Source organism: Oncorhynchus nerka, linkage group LG26 (assembly GCF_034236695.1).
Source record: "Oncorhynchus nerka isolate Pitt River linkage group LG26, Oner_Uvic_2.0, whole genome shotgun sequence".
Lineage (NCBI taxonomy): Eukaryota > Metazoa > Chordata > Actinopteri > Salmoniformes > Salmonidae > Oncorhynchus > Oncorhynchus nerka.
Genome location: NC_088421.1, coordinates 27,442,828 through 27,461,730, shown reverse-complemented (window position 1 = coordinate 27,461,730; position 18,903 = coordinate 27,442,828). Strand labels below are relative to the sequence as shown.

Below are 18,903 nucleotides of genomic sequence, written 5' to 3'. Positions count from 1 at the left end.
TAAGAGACAGAGAGACTGTCACACACACACACACACAAACACACACACACACACACACACACACACACACACACACACACACACACACACAGACACAGACACAGTATATCTTCATGGGCACACATGGGCACACACATACACACAAGCATACGCACACACACATCATCAACAACATCACTCCAACCATAAAGCTAAGGGAGTGGGGGAGAAGGGTGGAGAGAGAGACTGAGAGACAGAGAGACTGAGATAGGAGAGAGGACAAGAGGAAATGAGAAGAGGCAGGAGAGACAGAGAGGGCAATATCCACCCCCTCCTCCTCTCTCTCTATCCTCTCTCTCACTCTCTCTCTCCCCCTGTCTTCCCTTGCTTTTAACTCTGTCATGTTGCTATATATATTGCGGTGAGGAGGGAGGAAGGAGAGATTCATAATTGAAGGTTCTTGGCAGCATGGATCAGAGCACTGGCCACATTAATAAGCAGATTGTGTGTGTGCAAAACAACACCGGCACAAAATGTGCAGAATGGTAACTTGACACACTTCACAATAGGGACAACACACACACACACACACACACACACACACACACACACACACATATACTACTAATGCCATATAGGACTAACACACACATACTACTTAAATGTACTCACACATCCATCCTTTTCCTGTTTATTCTCTATGGTTTCTCTTGACGTTTCGTCTTTAGGGGAGTGTATCATTGCTACTGCTTCCCACTGTGGGTCTAAGCCATCTAGCACTTAGTGAAACGTGTTTCTGTGAATATCTATGTGTCCATCATTTTATTGATTTATTCATTGTATGTTTGATTGATTGGTTGATTGATTGTTATGTCCATATCTCTATTTCTCTTCTTGATGATGCTAGTCTATCCAACCTTCCAGTTAACTATGTTCCCTACACAGGAACATTCAGGTAGAGACTAGAGTGAGCCCAGTGATAGAGTCAACAGGGTGAAGGTATATATATCCACGTCCTCAGGACCTTCTCAAACGTTCCATATCCATGGATCTGTCTTCTGGCCAGCCTGGAAAAGAGAGAGTGAAAAGAGAGAGGGAAAAGAGAGAGGGAAAAGAGAGAGTGAAACGAGAGAGGGAAAAAAGAGAGAGTGAAAAGAGAGAGGGAAAAGAGAGAGTGAAAAGAGAGAGGGAAACGAGAGAGGGAAAAGAGAGAGTGAAAAGAGAGAGTGAAAAGAGAGAGGGAAAAGAGAGAGTGAAAAGAGAGAGGGAAAAGAGAGAGGGAAACGAGAGAGGGAAAAGAGAGAGTGAAAATAGAGAGGGAAAAGAGAGAGGGAAAAGAGAGAGGGAAAAGAGAGAGGGAAAAGAGAGAGGGAAACGAGAGAGTGAAAAGAGAGAGGGAAAAGAGAGGGAAAAGAGAGAGTGAAAAGAGAGAGTGAACAGAGAGAGGGAAAAGAGAGAGGAAAACGAGAGAGTGAAAAGAGAGAGGGAAAAGAGAGAGGGAAAAGAGAGAGGGAAACAAGAGAGGGAAAAGAGAGAGTGAAAAGAGAGAGGGAAAAGAGAGAGTGAAAAGAGAGAGTGAAAAGAGAGAGGGAAAAGAGAGAGGGAAACGAGAGAGGGAAAAGAGAGAGTGAAAAGAGAGAGGGAAACGAGAGAGGGAAACGAGAGAGGGAAAAGAGAGAGTGAAAAGAGAGAGGGAAAAGAGAGAGGGAAATGAGAGAGGGAAAAGAGAGAGGGAAAAGAGAGAGTGAAAAGAGAGAGGGAAAAGAGAGAGGGAAAAGAGAGAGGGAAAAGAGAGAGGGAAAAGAGAGAGGGAAAAGAGAGAGTGAAAAGAGAGAGGGAAAAGAGAGAGGGAAAAGAGAGAGGGAAAAGAGAGAGGGAAAAGAGAGAGTGAAAAGAGAAAGGGAAAAGAGAGAGGGAAAAGAGAGAGGGAAAAGAGAGCGAGAAAAGAGAGAGCAAGAGACAAACAGCATGAGATACAATTAACTACCCGTGAGTTTATGAGTTCATGTGGTAGGGATCCCTACTCCCTCTCTCGTTCTCTTCTCTCTCTCTCTCTCTCTCTCTCTCTCTCTCTCTCTCTCTCTCTCTTTATTGCCCTCAGTCCTTCTGTATGTAGAGCCAAACGTTGATGTCACACTGAATCATACTCACTGCTTAGGCCTCATCCCTGCACTAGCCATAACAATGACTCTGTGTGTGAGTGAGTGCGTGTGTCTGTGTGTGTGTGTGTGTGTGCGTGTGTGTGTGTGTGTGAGTGAGTGCGTGTGTCTGTGTGTGTGTGTGTGTGTGTGTGTGTGTGTGTGTGTGTGTGAGTGAGTGCGTGTGTCTGTGTGTGTGTCTGTGTGTGTGTGTGTGTGTGTGTGTGTGTGTGTGTCTGTGTGTCTGTGTGTGTGTGTGTGTGTCTGTGTGTGTGTGTGTGTGTGTGTCTGTGTGTGTGTGTGTGTGTGTGTGTCTGTGTGTGTGTGTGTGTGTGTGTGCCAGCAGCAGTTATTCATCTGTTTAAATATACAACATGGTTAGTAATAAGCCCATGTGTCATCGCTCTGTGTGTGTGGCATCATTCTGTGTCTGTGTGTTTGTGTGTGCGCCTACATATGTTTGTGTGTGTGTGTGTATGCATCATCTGTGTGTGTTTGTCAGTGTGTATCAACATGCAGCTGGGCTGTGTGAGGGTAACTGTGTAATGACAGCCCATTACAACCATGCCTGGTGCATGTCTGACTGACTCACTCACACTGGGCCCTGCAGCACTGCATTACGTTACACTCACATCAACACACACACACACACACATCTCACCACAGGCCCCACCAGGCATCAGGGAACAGCTGTCTGACCCTGTGTGTCGATTTGTGTGTGTTCATACTATATATGCAGGGTGGTTGTACAGCTGGTTTTCTTCTGGCCTGATCCCCATTTAGCAGGTGTCACCTTTGTGTGTTTGTACACAGTTATTGCAATGCTATATGTTAATGTTTAGCGTGCAGTGTAGGTCTCAGCCCATTCAGGAAACACTACACAATGCTATATGTTAATGTTTACCGTAATGTGTAGGTCTCAGCCCATTCAGGAAACACTACACAATGCTATATGTTAATGTTTCCCGTAATGTGTAGGTCTCAGCCCATTCAGGAAACACTACACAATGCTATATGTTAATGTTTACCGTAATGTGTAGGTCTCAGCCCATTCAGGAAACACTACACAATGCTATGTTAATGTTTTAGTGTAGGTCTCAGCCCATTCAGGAAACACTACACAATGCTATATGTTAATGTTTACCGTGCAGTGTAGGTCTCAGCCCATTCAGGAAACACTACACAATGCTATATGTTAATGTTTACCGTGCAGTGTAGGTCTCAGCCCATTCAGGAAACACTACACAATGCTATATGTTAATGTTTACCGTGCAGTGTAGGTCTCAGCCCATTCAGGAAACACTACACAATGCTATATGTTAATGTTTCCCGTAATGTGTAGGTCTCAGCCCATTCAGGAAACACTACACAATGCTATATGTTAATGTTTACCGTGCAGTGTAGGTCTCAGCCCATTCAGGAAACACTACACAATGCTATATGTTAATGTTTCCCGTAATGTGTAGGTCTCAGCCCATTCAGGAAACACTACACAATGCTATATGTTAATGTTTACCGTGCAGTGTAGGTCTCAGCCCATTCAGGAAACACTACACAATGCTATATGTTAATGTTTACCGTGCAGTGTAGGTCTCAGCCCATTCAGGAAACACTACACAATGCTATATGTTAATGTTTACCGTGCAGTGTAGGTCTCAGCCCATTCAGGAAACACTACACAATGCTATATGTTAATGTTTACCGTGCAGTGTAGGTCTCAGCCCATTCAGGAAACACTACACAATGCTATATGTTAATGTTTACCGTGCAGTGTAGGTCTCAGCCCATTCAGGAAACACTACACAATGCTATATGTTAATGTTTACTGTGCAGTGTAGGTCTCAGCCCATTCAGGAAACACTACACAATGCTATATGTTAATGTTTACCGTGCAGTGTAGGTCTCAGCCCATTCAGGAAACACTACACAATGCTATATGTTAATGTTTCCCGTGCAGTGTAGGTCTCAGCCCATTCAGGAAACACTACACAATGCTATATGTTAATGTTTACCGTGCAGTGTAGGTCTCAGCCCATTCAGGAAACACTACACAATGCTATATGTTAATGTTTACTGTGCAGTGTAGGTCTCAGCCCATTCAGGAAACACTACACAATGCTATATGTTAATGTTTACCGTGCAGTGTAGGTCTCAGCCCATTCAGGAAACACTACACAATGCTATATGTTAATGTTTACCGTAATGTGTAGGTCTCAGCCCATTCAGGAAACACTACACAATGCTATATGTTAATGTTTACCGTGCAGTGTAGGTCTCAGTCCATTCAGGAAACACTACACAATGCTATATGTTAATGTTTACCGTAATGTGTAGGTCTCAGTCCATTCAGGAAACACTATACTGAGTGTAAGGAAGGTGGTAGCTGTGTTTGTAGAATCATGGCATCATGTCCAATAATTCACCAAGAGCTTTTCTCAACTGTATATATTCGATCATGTGGTTATGATCGGCCAATAGCTACTGTATATCGTTGTTATTTTTGACTGGGAGTTTTAATTGTTGGCTCATTATTATATTTTGGATTTTAAAATATGTTATTATGATATACACGTTTGTTATAAATGTTATAACATTCGGGAATTCGGGAATAACTGAGTTAGTTAAGTATCAGATTGCTGCCACCTTGTCCTTTTCCTGTCCTCTCTGTCTGTCCTCTTCTCCTCTCCTCCCTGGTTTCTTCCTGTCCTCTCTGTCTGTCCTCTTCTCCTCTCCTCCCTGGTTTCTTCCTGTCGTCTCTGTCTGTCCTCTTCTCCTCTCCTCCCTGGTTTCTTCCTGTCCTCTCTGTCTGTCCTCTTCTCCTCTCCTCCCTGGTTTCTTCCTGTCCTCTCTGTCTGTCCTCTTCTCCTCTCCTCCCTGGTTTCTTCCTGTCCTCTCTGTCTGTCCTCTTCTCCTCTCCTCCCTGGTTTCTTCCTGTCCTCTCTGTCTGTCCTCTTCTCCTCTCCTCCCTGGTTTCTTCCTGTCCTCTCTGTCTGTCCTCTTCTCCTCTCCTCCCTGGTTTCTTCCTGTCCTCTCTGTCTGCCTTCTCCTCCCTGGTTTCTTCCTGTCCTCTCTGTCTGCCCTCTCCTCCTGGATCTCTTCCTGTCCTCTCCTCCCTGGGTTCTTCCTGTCCTCTCTGTCTGCCTTCTCCTCCATGGTTTCTTCCTGTCCTCTCTGTCTGTCCTCTCCTCCCTGGTTTCTTCCTGTCCTCTCTGTCTGTCCTCTCCTCCCTGGTTTCTTCCTGTCCTCTCTGTCTGCCTTCTCCTCCCTGGTTTCTTCCTGTCCTCTCTGTCTGCCCTCTCCTCCTGGATCTCTTCCTGTCCTCTCCTCCCTGTTTTCTTCCTGTCCTCTCTGTCTGCCTTCTCCTCCCTGGTTTCTTCCTGTCCTCTCTGTCTGCCCTCTCCTCCTGGATCTCTTCCTGTCCTCTCCTCCCTGGTTTCTTCCTGTCCTCTCTGTCTGCCCTCTCCTCCCTAGTTTCTTCCTGTCCTCTCTGTCTGTCCTCTCCTCCCTGGTTTCTTCCTGTCCTCTCTGTCTGCCCTCTCCTCCCTGGTTTCTTCCTGTCCTCTCTGTCTGCCCTCTCCTACCTGGTTTCTGCCTGTCCTCTCTGTCTGTCCCCCCTTCCCTGGTTTCTTCCTGTCTTCTCTGTCTGCCCTCTCCTTCTGGATCTCTTCCTGTCCTCTCTGTCTGTCCTCTCGTCCCTGGTTTCTTCCTGTCCTCTCTGTCTGTCTTCCCCTCCCTGGTTTCTTCCTGTCCTCTCTGTCTGTCCTCCCCTCCCTGGTTTCTTCCTGTCCTCTCTGTCTGCCCTCTCCTTCTGGATCTCTTCCTGTCCTCTCTGTCTGTCCTCTTCTCCTCTCCTCCCTGGTTTCTTCCTGTCTTCTCTGTCTGCCCTCTCGTCCCTGGTTTCTTCCTGTCCTCTCCGTCTGTCCTCTCCTCTCTGGTTTCTGCCTGTCCTCTCCGTCTGTTCTCTGCTCTTCTCCCTGTTTTCTTCCTTGACTGTACTCTCTCACTCCGTTTGAGTGGTTGATCCTGGCCACCATCTGTGCCAACTGTATTGTCCTGGCTCTGGAGCAACATCTGCCTGATGGAGACAAGACTCCTCTGTCTGAACGCCTGGTACGTCACACACACACTGGACACACACTCACACAAACGGGAATTTGTCCCACACCCCCACTTACGAATGCATACACACACACACATACAAATTTGTACATGCACACACATGCATGAATGCACACAAACACTCACACAGACACACATATGAATGCACACAAAAACTCACACAGACACACACATGAATGCACACAAACACTCACACAGACACACATATGAATGCACACAAACACTCACACAGACACACACATGAATGCACACAAACACTCACACAGACACACATATGAATGCACACAAACACTCACACAGACACACATATGAATGCACACAAACACTCACACAGACACACATATGAATGCACACAAACACTCACACAGACACACATATGAATGCACACAAACACTCACACAGACACACATATGAATGCACACAAACACTCACACAGACACACATATGAACATAGATATACCAATCTCACACACATGCTGTAAGCATACATGTTGTACTATACAGGTGTATATGCATGGATCAATCAGGACGTTTCTTTGTGTATACATTAATGTTACGTATAATGCCGTGTGTGAACCTTCCCAGGTGGATGAATACTATACAATTCAGATCAGTTCCCTTCCCCTTTCCTGTCTAACATCTCTCTGTCCTCTCAGCATCATAGAGCCTTACTTCACACTGTCTAACATCTCTCTGTCCTCTCAGCACTATAGAGCCTTACTTCACACTGTCTAACATCTCTCTGTCCTCTCAGCACTATAGAGCCTTACTTCACACTGTCTAACATCTCTCTGTCCTCTCAGCACTATAGAGCCTTACTTCACACTGTCTAACATCTCTCTGTCCTCTCAGCATCACAGAGCCTTACTTCACACTGTCTAACATCTCTCTGTCCTCTCAGCACCATAGAGCCTTACTTCACACTGTCAAACATCTATCTGTCCTCTCAGCACCATAGAGCCTTACTTCACACTGTCTAACATCTATCTGTCCTCTCAGCACCATAGAGCCTTACTTCACACTGTCTAACATCTCTCTGTCCTCTCAGCATCACAGAGCCTTACTTCACACTGTCTAACATCTATCTGTCCTCTCAGCACCATAGAGCCTTACTTCACACTGTCAAACATCTATCTGTCCTCTCAGCACCATAGAGCCTTACTTCACACTGTCTAACATCTATCTGTCCTCTCAGCACCATAGAGCCTTACTTCACACTGTCTAACATCTCTCTGTCCTCTCAGCATCACAGAGCCTTACTTCACACTGTCTAACATCTCTCTGTCCTCTTAGCACCATAGAGCCTTACTTCACACTGTCAAACATCTATCTGTCCTCTCAGCACCATAGAGCCTTACTTCACACTGTCTAACATCTATCTGTCCTCTCAGCACCATAGAGCCTTACTTCACACTGTCTAACATCTCTCTGTCCTCTCAGCATCACAGAGCCTTACTTCACACTGTCTAACATCTCTCTGTCCTCTCAGCACCATAGAGCCTTACTTCACACTGTCAAACATCTCTCTGTCCTCTCAGCACCATAGAGCCTTACTTCACACTGTCTAACATCTCTCTGTCCTCTCAGCACCATAGAGCCTTACTTCACACTGTCTAACATCTATCTGTCCTCTCAGCACCATAGAGCCTTACTTCACACTGTCTAACATTTCTCTGTCCTCTCAGCACCATAGAGCCTTACTTCACACTGTCTAACATCTCTCTGTCCTCTCAGCACCATAGAGCCTTACTTCACACTGTCTAACATCTATCTGTCCTCTCAGCACCATAGAGCCTTACTTCACACTGTCAAACATCTATCTGTCCTCTCAGCACCATAGAGCCTTACTTCACACTGTCTAACATCTATCTGTCCTCTCAGCACCATAGAGCCTTACTTCACACTGTCTAACATCTCTGTCCTCTCAGCATCACAGAGCCTTACTTCACACTGTCTAACATCTCTGTCCTCTTAGCACCATAGAGCCTTACTTCACACTGTCAAACATCTATCTGTCCTCTCAGCACCATAGAGCCTTACTTCACACTGTCTAACATCTATCTGTCCTCTCAGCACCATAGAGCCTTACTTCACACTGTCTAACATCTCTCTGTCCTCTCAGCATCACAGAGCCTTACTTCACACTGTCTAACATCTCTGTCCTCTCAGCACCATAGAGCCTTACTTCACACTGTCAAACATCTCTGTCCTCTCAGCACCATAGAGCCTTACTTCACACTGTCTAACATCTCTCTGTCCTCTCAGCACCATAGAGCCTTACTTCACACTGTCTAACATCTATCTGTCCTCTCAGCACCATAGAGCCTTACTTCACACTGTCTAACATTTCTCTGTCCTCTCAGCACCATAGAGCCTTACTTCACACTGTCTAACATCTCTCTGTCCTCTCAGCACCATAGAGCCTTACTTCACGCTGTCTAACATCTCTCTGTCCTCTCAGCACCATAGAGCCTTACTTCACACTGTCTAACATCTCTCTGTCCTCTCAGCACCATAGAGCCTTACTTCACACCTTCTAACATCTATCTGTCCTCTCAGCACCATAGAGCCTTACTTCACACTGTCTAACATATATCCGTCCTCTCAGCACCATAGAGCCTTACTTCACACTGTCTAACATCTCTCTGTCCTCTCAGCACCATAGAGCCTTACTTCACACTGTCTAACATATATCCGTCCTCTCAGCACCATAGAGCCTTACTTCACACTGTCTAACATCTCTCTGTCCTCTCAGCACCATAGAGCCTTACTTCACACTGTCTAACATCTCTCTGTCCTCTCAGCACCATAGAGCCTTACTTCACACTGTCTAACATCTCTCTGTCCTCTCAGCACCATAGAGCCTTACTTCACACTGTCTAACATCTCTCTGTCCTCTCAGCACCATAGAGCCTTACTTCACACTGTCTAACATCTCTCTGTCCTCTCAGCACCATAGAGCCTTACTTCACACTGTCTAACATCTATCTGTCTTCTCAGCACCATAGAGCCTTACTTCACACTGTCTAACATCTATCTGTCCTCTCAGCACCATAGAGCCTTACTTCACACTGTCTAACATCTATCTGTCCTCTCAGCACCATAGAGCCTTACTTCACACTGTCTAACATATCTCTGTCCTCTCAGCACCATAGAGCCTTACTTCACACTGTCTGACATCTATCTGTCCTCTCAGCACCATAGAGCCTTACTTCACACTGTCTAACATATATCCGTCCTCTCAGCACCATAGAGCCTTACTTCACACTGTCTAACATCTCTCTGTCCTCTCAGCACCATAGAGCCTTACTTCACACTGTCTAACATATATCCGTCCTCTCAGCACCATAGAGCCTTACTTCACACTGTCTAACATCTCTCTGTCCTCTCAGCACCATAGAGCCTTACTTCACACTGTCTAACATCTCTCTGTCCTCTCAGCACCATAGAGCCTTACTTCACACTGTCTAACATCTCTCTGTCCTCTCAGCACCATAGAGCCTTACTTCACACTGTCTAACATCTCTCTGTCCTCTCAGCACCATAGAGCCTTACTTCACACTGTCTAACATCTCTGTCCTCTCAGCACCATAGAGCCTTACTTCACACTGTCTAACATCTATCTGTCTTCTCAGCACCATAGAGCCTTACTTCACACTGTCTAACATCTATCTGTCCTCTCAGCACCATAGAGCCTTACTTCACACTGTCTAACATCTATCTGTCCTCTCAGCACCATAGAGCCTTACTTCACACTGTCTAACATCTCTGTCCTCTCAGCACCATAGAGCCTTACTTCACACTGTCTAACATCTATCTGTCCTCTCAGCACCATAGAGCCTTACTTCACACTGTCTAACATCTATCTGTCCTCTCAGCACCATAGAGCCTTACTTCACACTGTCTAACATCTATCTGTCCTCTCAGCACCATAGAGCCTTACTTCACACCTTCTAACATCTATCCGTCCTCTCAGCACCATAGAGCGTTACTTCACACTGTCTAACATCTATCTGTCCTCTCAGCACCATAGAGCCTTACTTCACACTGTCTAACATCTATCTGTCCTCTCAGCACCATAGAGCCTTACTTCACACTGTCTAACATCTCTCTGTCCTCTCAGCACCATAGAGCCTTACTTCACACTGTCTAACATCTCTCTGTCCTCTCAGCACCATAGAGCCTTACTTCACACTGTCTAACATCTCTCTGTCCTCTCAGCACTATAGAGCCTTACTTCACACTGTCTAACATATATCTGTCCTCTCAGCACCATAGAGCCTTACTTCACACTGTCTAACATCTCTCTGTCCTCTCAGCACCATAGAGCCTTACTTCACACTGTCTAACATCTATCTGTCCTCTCAGCACCATAGAGCTATACTTCACACTGTCTAACATCCCTCTGTCCTCTCAGCACCATAGAGCCTTACTTCACACTGTCTAACATCTATCTGTCCTCTCAGCACCATAGAGCCTTACTTCACACTGTCAAACATCTATCTGTCCTCTCAGCACCATAGAGCCTTACTTCACACTGTCTAACATATCTCTGTCCTCTCAGCACCATAGAGCCTTACTTCACACTGTCTAATATCTCTCTGTCCTCTCAGCACCATAGAGCCTTACTTCACACTGTCTAACATCTCTCTGTCCTCTCAGCACCATAGAGCCTTACTTCACACTGTCTAACATCTCTCTGTCCTCTCAGCACCATAGAGCCTTACTTCACACTGTCAAACATCTATCTGTCCTCTCAGCACCATAGAGCCTTACTTCACACTGTCTAACATCTATCTGTCCTCTCAGCACCATAGAGCCTTACTTCACACTGTCTAACATCTCTCTGTCCTCTCAGCATCACAGAGCCTTACTTCACACTGTCTAACATCTCTCTGTCCTCTTAGCACCATAGAGCCTTACTTCACACTGTCAAACATCTATCTGTCCTCTCAGCACCATAGAGCCTTACTTCACACTGTCTAACATCTATCTGTCCTCTCAGCACCATAGAGCCTTACTTCACACTGTCTAACATCTCTATGTCCTCTCAGCATCACAGAGCCTTACTTCACACTGTCTAACATCTCTCTGTCCTCTCAGCACCATAGAGCCTTACTTCACACTGTCAAACATCTCTCTGTCCTCTCAGCACCATAGAGCCTTACTTCACACTGTCTAACATCTCTCTGTCCTCTCAGCACCATAGAGCCTTATTTCACACTGTCTAACATCTATCTGTCCTCTCAGCACCATAGAGCCTTACTTCACACTGTCTAACATCTCTCTGTCCTCTCAGCACCATAGAGCCTTACTTCACACTGTCTAACATCTCTCTGTCCTCTCAGCACCATAGAGCCTTACTTCACGCTGTCTAACATCTCTCTGTCCTCTCAGCACCATAGAGCCTTACTTCACACTGTCTAACATCTCTCTGTCCTCTCAGCACCATAGAGCCTTACTTCACACCTTCTAACATCTATCTGTCCTCTCAGCACCATAGAGCCTTACTTCACACTGTCTAACATATATCCGTCCTCTCAGCACCATAGAGCCTTACTTCACACTGTCTAACATCTCTCTGTCCTCTCAGCACCATAGAGCCTTACTTCACACTGTCTAACATATATCCGTCCTCTCAGCACCATAGAGCCTTACTTCACACTGTCTAACATCTCTGTCCTCTCAGCACCATAGAGCCTTACTTCACACTGTCTAACATCTCTCTGTCCTCTCAGCACCATAGAGCCTTACTTCACACTGTCTAACATCTCTGTCCTCTCAGCACCATAGAGCCTTACTTCACACTGTCTAACATCTCTCTGTCCTCTCAGCACCATAGAGCCTTACTTCACACTGTCTAACATCTCTCTGTCCTCTCAGCACCATAGAGCCTTACTTCACACTGTCTAACATCTATCTGTCTTCTCAGCACCATAGAGCCTTACTTCACACTGTCTAACATCTCTCTGTCCTCTCAGCACCATAGAGCCTTACTTCACACTGTCTGACATCTATCTGTCCTCTCAGCACCATAGAGCCTTACTTCACACTGTCTAACATATATCCGTCCTCTCAGCACCATAGAGCCTTACTTCACACTGTCTAACATCTCTCTGTCCTCTCAGCACCATAGAGCCTTACTTCACACTGTCTAACATATATCCGTCCTCTCAGCACCATAGAGCCTTACTTCACACTGTCTAACATCTCTCTGTCCTCTCAGCACCATAGAGCCTTACTTCACACTGTCTAACATCTCTGTCCTCTCAGCACCATAGAGCCTTACTTCACACTGTCTAACATCTCTCTGTCCTCTCAGCACCATAGAGCCTTACTTCACACTGTCTAACATCTCTCTGTCCTCTCAGCACCATAGAGCCTTACTTCACACTGTCTAACATCTCTCTGTCCTCTCAGCACCATAGAGCCTTACTTCACACTGTCTAACATCTATCTGTCTTCTCAGCACCATAGAGCCTTACTTCACACTGTCTAACATCTATCTGTCCTCTCAGCACCATAGAGCCTTACTTCACACTGTCTAACATCTATCTGTCCTCTCAGCACCATAGAGCCTTACTTCACACTGTCTAACATCTCTCTGTCCTCTCAGCACCATAGAGCCTTACTTCACACTGTCTAACATCTATCTGTCCTCTCAGCACCATAGAGCCTTACTTCACACTGTCTAACATCTATCTGTCCTCTCAGCACCATAGAGCCTTACTTCACACTGTCTAACATCTATCTGTCCTCTCAGCACCATAGAGCCTTACTTCACACCTTCTAACATCTATCCGTCCTCTCAGCACCATAGAGCGTTACTTCACACTGTCTAACATCTATCTGTCCTCTCAGCACCATAGAGCCTTACTTCACACTGTCTAACATCTATCTGTCCTCTCAGCACCATAGAGCCTTACTTCACACTGTCTAACATCTCTCTGTCCTCTCAGCACCATAGAGCCTTACTTCACACTGTCTAACATCTCTCTGTCCTCTCAGCACCATAGAGCCTTACTTCACACTGTCTAACATCTCTCTGTCCTCTCAGCACTATAGAGCCTTACTTCACACTGTCTAACATATATCTGTCCTCTCAGCACCATAGAGCCTTACTTCACACTGTCTAACATCTCTCTGTCCTCTCAGCACCATAGAGCCTTACTTCACACTGTCTAACATCTATCTGTCCTCTCAGCACCATAGAGCCTTACTTCACACTGTCTAACATCCCTCTGTCCTCTCAGCACCATAGAGCCTTACTTCACACTGTCTAACATCTATCTGTCCTCTCAGCACCATAGAGCCTTACTTCACACTGTCTAACATCTATCTGTCCTCTCAGCACCATAGAGCCTTACTTCACACTGTCAAACATCTATCTGTCCTCTCAGCACCATAGAGCCTTACTTCACACTGTCTAACATATCTCTGTCCTCTCAGCACCATAGAGCCTTACTTCACACTGTCTAATATCTCTCTGTCCTCTCAGCACCATAGAGCCTTACTTCACACTGTCTAACATCTCTCTGTCCTCTCAGCACCATAGAGCCTTACTTCACACTGTCTAACATCTCTCTGTCCTCTCAGCACCATAGAGCCTTACTTCACACTGTCTAACATCTATCTGTCCTCTCAGCACCATAGAGCCTTACTTCACACTGTCTAACATCTATCTGTCCTCTCAGCACCATAGAGCCTTACTTCACACTGTCTATCATCTCTCTGTCCTCTCAGCACCATAGAGCCTTACTTCACACCTTCTAACATCTATCCGTCCTCTCAGCACCATAGAGCCTTACTTCACACTGTCTAACATCTATCTGTCCTCTCAGCACCATAGAGCCTTACTTCACACTGTCTAACATCTCTCTGTCCTCTCAGCACCATAGAGCCTTACTTCACACTGTCTAACATCTCTCTGTCCTCTCAGCACCATAGAGCCTTACTTCACACTGTCTAACATCTCTCTGTCCTCTCAGCACTATAGAGCCTTACTTCACACTGTCTAACATCTCTCTGTCCTCTCAGCACCATAGAGCCTTACTTCACACTGTCTAACATCTATCTGTCCTCTCAGCACCATAGAGCCTTACTTCACACTGTCTAACATATCTCTGTCCTCTCAGCACCATAGAGCCTTACTTCACACTGTCTAACATCTATCTGTCCTCTCAGCACCATAGAGCCTTACTTCACACTGTCTAACATCTCTCTGTCCTCTCAGCACTATAGAGCCTTACTTCACACTGTCTAACATCTCTCTGTCCTCTCAGCACCATAGAGCCTTACTTCACACTGTCTAACATCTATCTGTCCTCTCAGCACCATAGAGCCTTACTTCACACTGTCTAACATCTCTCTGTCCTCTCAGCACCATAGAGCCTTACTTCACACTGTCTAACATATCTCTGTCCTCTCAGCACCATAGAGCCTTACTTCACACTGTCTAACATCTATCTGTCCTCTCAGCACCATAGAGCCTTACTTCACACTGTCTAACATCTCTCTGTCCTCTCAGCACCATAGAGCCTTACTTCACACTGTCTAACATCTATCTGTCCTCTCAGCACCATAGAGCCTTACTTCACACTGTCTAACATATCTCTGTCCTCTCAGCACCATAGAGCCTTACTTCACACTGTCTAACATCTCTCTGTCCTCTCAGCACCATAGAGCCTTACTTCACACTGTCTAACATCTCTCTGTCCTCTCAGCACTATAGAGCCTTACTTCACACTGTCTAACATCTCTCTGTCCTCTCAGCACCATAGAGCCTTACTTCACACTGTCTAACATCTATCTGTCCTCTCAGCACCATAGAGCCTTACTTCACACTGTCTAACATCTCTCTGTCCTCTCAGCACCATAGAGCCTTACTTCACACTGTCTAACATATCTCTGTCCTCTCAGCACCATAGAGCCTTACTTCACACTGTCTAACATCTATCTGTCCTCTCAGCACCATAGAGCCTTACTTCACACTGTCTAACATCTCTCTGTCCTCTCAGCACCATAGAGCCTTACTTCACACTGTCTAACATCTCTCTGTCCTCTCAGCACCATAGAGCCTTACTTCACACTGTCTAACATCTCTCTGTCCTCTCAGCACTATAGAGCCTTACTTCACACTGTCTAACATATATCTGTCCTCTCAGCACCATAGAGCCTTACTTCACACTGTCTAACATCTATCTGTCCTCTCAGCACCATAGAGCCTTACTTCACACTGTCTAACATCTATCTGTCCTCTCAGCACCATAGAGCCTTACTTCACACTGTCTAACATATCTCTGTCCTCTCAGCACCATAGAGCCTTACTTCACACTGTCTAACATCTATCTGTCCTCTCAGCACCATAGAGCCTTACTTCACACTGTCTAACATCTCTCTGTCCTCTCAGCACTATAGAGCCTTACTTCACACTGTCTAACATATATCTGTCCTCTCAGCACCATAGAGCCTTACTTCACACTGTCTAACATCTCTCTGTCCTCTCAGCACCATAGAGCCTTACTTCACACTGTCTAACATCTATCTGTCCTCTCAGCACCATAGAGCCTTACTTCACACTGTCTAACATCTCTCTGTCCTCTCAGCACCATAGAGCCTTACTTCACACTGTCTAACATCTATCTGTCCTCTCAGCACCATAGAGCCTTACTTCACACTGTCTAACATCTATCTGTCCTCTCAGCACCATAGAGCCTTACTTCACACTGTCAAACATCTATCTGTCCTCTCAGCACCATAGAGCCTTACTTCACACTGTCTAACATATCTCTGTCCTCTCAGCACCATAGAGCCTTACTTCACACTGTCTAACATCTCTCTGTCCTCTCAGCACCATAGAGCCTTACTTCACACTGTCTAACATCTCTCTGTCCTCTCAGCACCATAGAGCCTTACTTCACACTGTCTAACATCTCTCTGTCCTCTCAGCACCATAGAGCCTTACTTCACACTGTCTAACATCTCTCTGTCCTCTCAGCACCATAGAGCCTTACTTCACACTGTCTAACATCTATCTGTCCTCTCAGCACCATAGAGCCTTACTTCACACTGTCTAACATCTCTCTGTCCTCTCAGCACCATAGAGCCTTACTTCACACTGTCTAACATCTATCGTCCTCTCAGCACCATAGAGCCTTACTTCACACTGTCTAACATCTATCTGTCCTCTCAGCACCATAGAGCCTTACTTCACACTGTCTAACATCTCTCTGTCCTCTCAGCACCATAGAGCCTTACTTCACACTGTCTAACATCTCTCTGTCCTCTCAGCACCATAGAGCCTTACTTCACACTGTCTAACATCTCTCTGTCCTCTCAGCACCATAGAGCCTTACTTCACACTGTCTAACATCTCTCTGTCCTCTCAGCACCATAGAGCCTTACTTCACACTGTCTAACATCTATCTGTCCTCTCAGCACCATAGAGCCTTACTTCACACTGTCTAACATCTCTCTGTCCTCTCAGCACCATAGAGCCTTACTTCACACTGTCTAACATATATCTGTCCTCTCAGCACCATAGAGCCTTACTTCACACTGTCTAACATCTCTCTGTCCTCTCAGCACCATAGAGCCTTACTTCACACTGTCTAACATCTCTCTGTCCTCTCAGCACTATAGAGCCTTACTTCACACTGTCTAACATCTCTCTGTCCTCTCAGCACCATAGAGCCTTACTTCACACTGTCTAACATCTCTCTGTCCTCTCAGCACCATAGAGCCTTACTTCACACTGTCTAACATCTCTCTGTCCTCTCAGCACTATAGAGCCTTACTTCACACTGTCTAACATATATCTGTCCTCTCAGCACCATAGAGCCTTACTTCACACTGTCTAACATCTCTCTGTCCTCTCAGCACCATAGAGCCTTACTTCACACTGTCTAACATCTATCTGTCCTCTCAGCACCATAGAGCCTTACTTCACACTGTCTAACATCCCTCTGTCCTCTCAGCACCATAGAGCCTTACTTCACACTGTCTAACATCTATCTGTCCTCTCAGCACCATAGAGCCTTACTTCACACTGTCTAACATCTATCTGTCCTCTCAGCACCATAGAGCCTTACTTCACACTGTCAAACATCTATCTGTCCTCTCAGCACCATAGAGCCTTACTTCACACTGTCTAACATATCTCTGTCCTCTCAGCACCATAGAGCCTTACTTCACACTGTCTAATATCTCTCTGTCCTCTCAGCACCATAGAGCCTTACTTCACACTGTCTAACATCTCTCTGTCCTCTCAGCACCATAGAGCCTTACTTCACACTGTCTAACATCTCTCTGTCCTCTCAGCACCATAGAGCCTTACTTCACACTGTCTAACATCTCTCTGTCCTCTCAGCACCATAGAGCCTTACTTCACACTGTCTAACATCTATCTGTCCTCTCAGCACCATAGAGCCTTACTTCACACTGTCTAACATCTATCTGTCCTCTCAGCACCATAGAGCCTTACTTCACACTGTCTAACATCTCTCTGTCCTCTCAGCACCATAGAGCCTTACTTCACACTGTCTAACATCTATCTGTCCTCTCAGCACCATAGAGCCTTACTTCACACTGTCTAACATCTATCTGTCCTCTCAGCACCATAGAGCCTTACTTCACACTGTCTAACATCTCTCTGTCCTCTCAGCACCATAGAGCCTTACTTCACACTGTCTAACATCTCTCTGTCCTCTCAGCACCATAGAGCCTTACTTCACACTGTCTAACATCTCTCTGTCCTCTCAGCACTATAGAGCCTTACTTCACACTGTCTAACATCTCTCTGTCCTCTCAGCACCATAGAGCCTTACTTCACACTGTCTAACATCTATCTGTCCTCTCAGCACCATAGAGCCTTACTTCACACTGTCTAACATCTCTCTGTCCTCTCAGCACCATAGAGCCTTACTTCACACTGTCTAACATATCTCTGTCCTCTCAGCACCATAGAGCCTTACTTCACACTGTCTAACATCTATCTGTCCTCTCAGCACCATAGAGCCTTACTTCACACTGTCTAACATCTCTCTGTCCTCTCAGCACTATAGAGCCTTACTTCACACTGTCTAACATCTCTCTGTCCTCTCAGCACCATAGAGCCTTACTTCACACTGTCTAACATCTATCTGTCCTCTCAGCACCATAGAGCCTTACTTCACACTGTCTAACATCTCTCTGTCCTCTCAGCACCATAGAGCCTTACTTCACACTGTCTAACATATCTCTGTCCTCTCAGCACCATAGAGCCTTACTTCACACTGTCTAACATCTCTCTGTCCTCTCAGCACCATAGAGCCTTACTTCACACTGTCTAACATCTATCTGTCCTCTCAGCACCATAGAGCCTTACTTCACACTGTCTAACATCTATCTGTCCTCTCAGCACCATAGAGCCTTACTTCACACTGTCTAACATCTATCTGTCCTCTCAGCACCATAGAGCCTTACTTCACACTGTCTAACATCTATCTGTCCTCTCAGCACCATAGAGCCTTACTTCACACTGTCTAACATCTATCTGTCCTCTCAGCACCATAGAGCCTTACTTCACACTTCTAACATCTATCTGTCCTCTCAGCACCATAGAGCCTTACTTCACACTGTCTAACATCTCTCTGTCCTCTCAGCACCATAGAGCCTTACTTCACACTGT

General features: G+C 45.7%; 1 protein-coding gene across 1 annotated transcript in view; it reads left to right on the top strand.

Moving 5' to 3' along the window:
• Window positions 1-2,630: 2,630 nt before the first annotated feature.
• Window positions 2,631-18,903, top strand: part of LOC115125699 (voltage-dependent P/Q-type calcium channel subunit alpha-1A-like) — a 71,978-nt gene continuing 55,705 nt past the window's right edge. Inside the window, exons 1-2 of the mRNA XM_065010946.1 lie at window positions 2,631-2,651; window positions 6,132-6,227. Coding sequence (XP_064867018.1) covers window positions 2,631-2,651; window positions 6,132-6,227 — 117 coding nt within the window. The remainder of the gene's footprint in view (window positions 2,652-6,131; window positions 6,228-18,903) is intronic.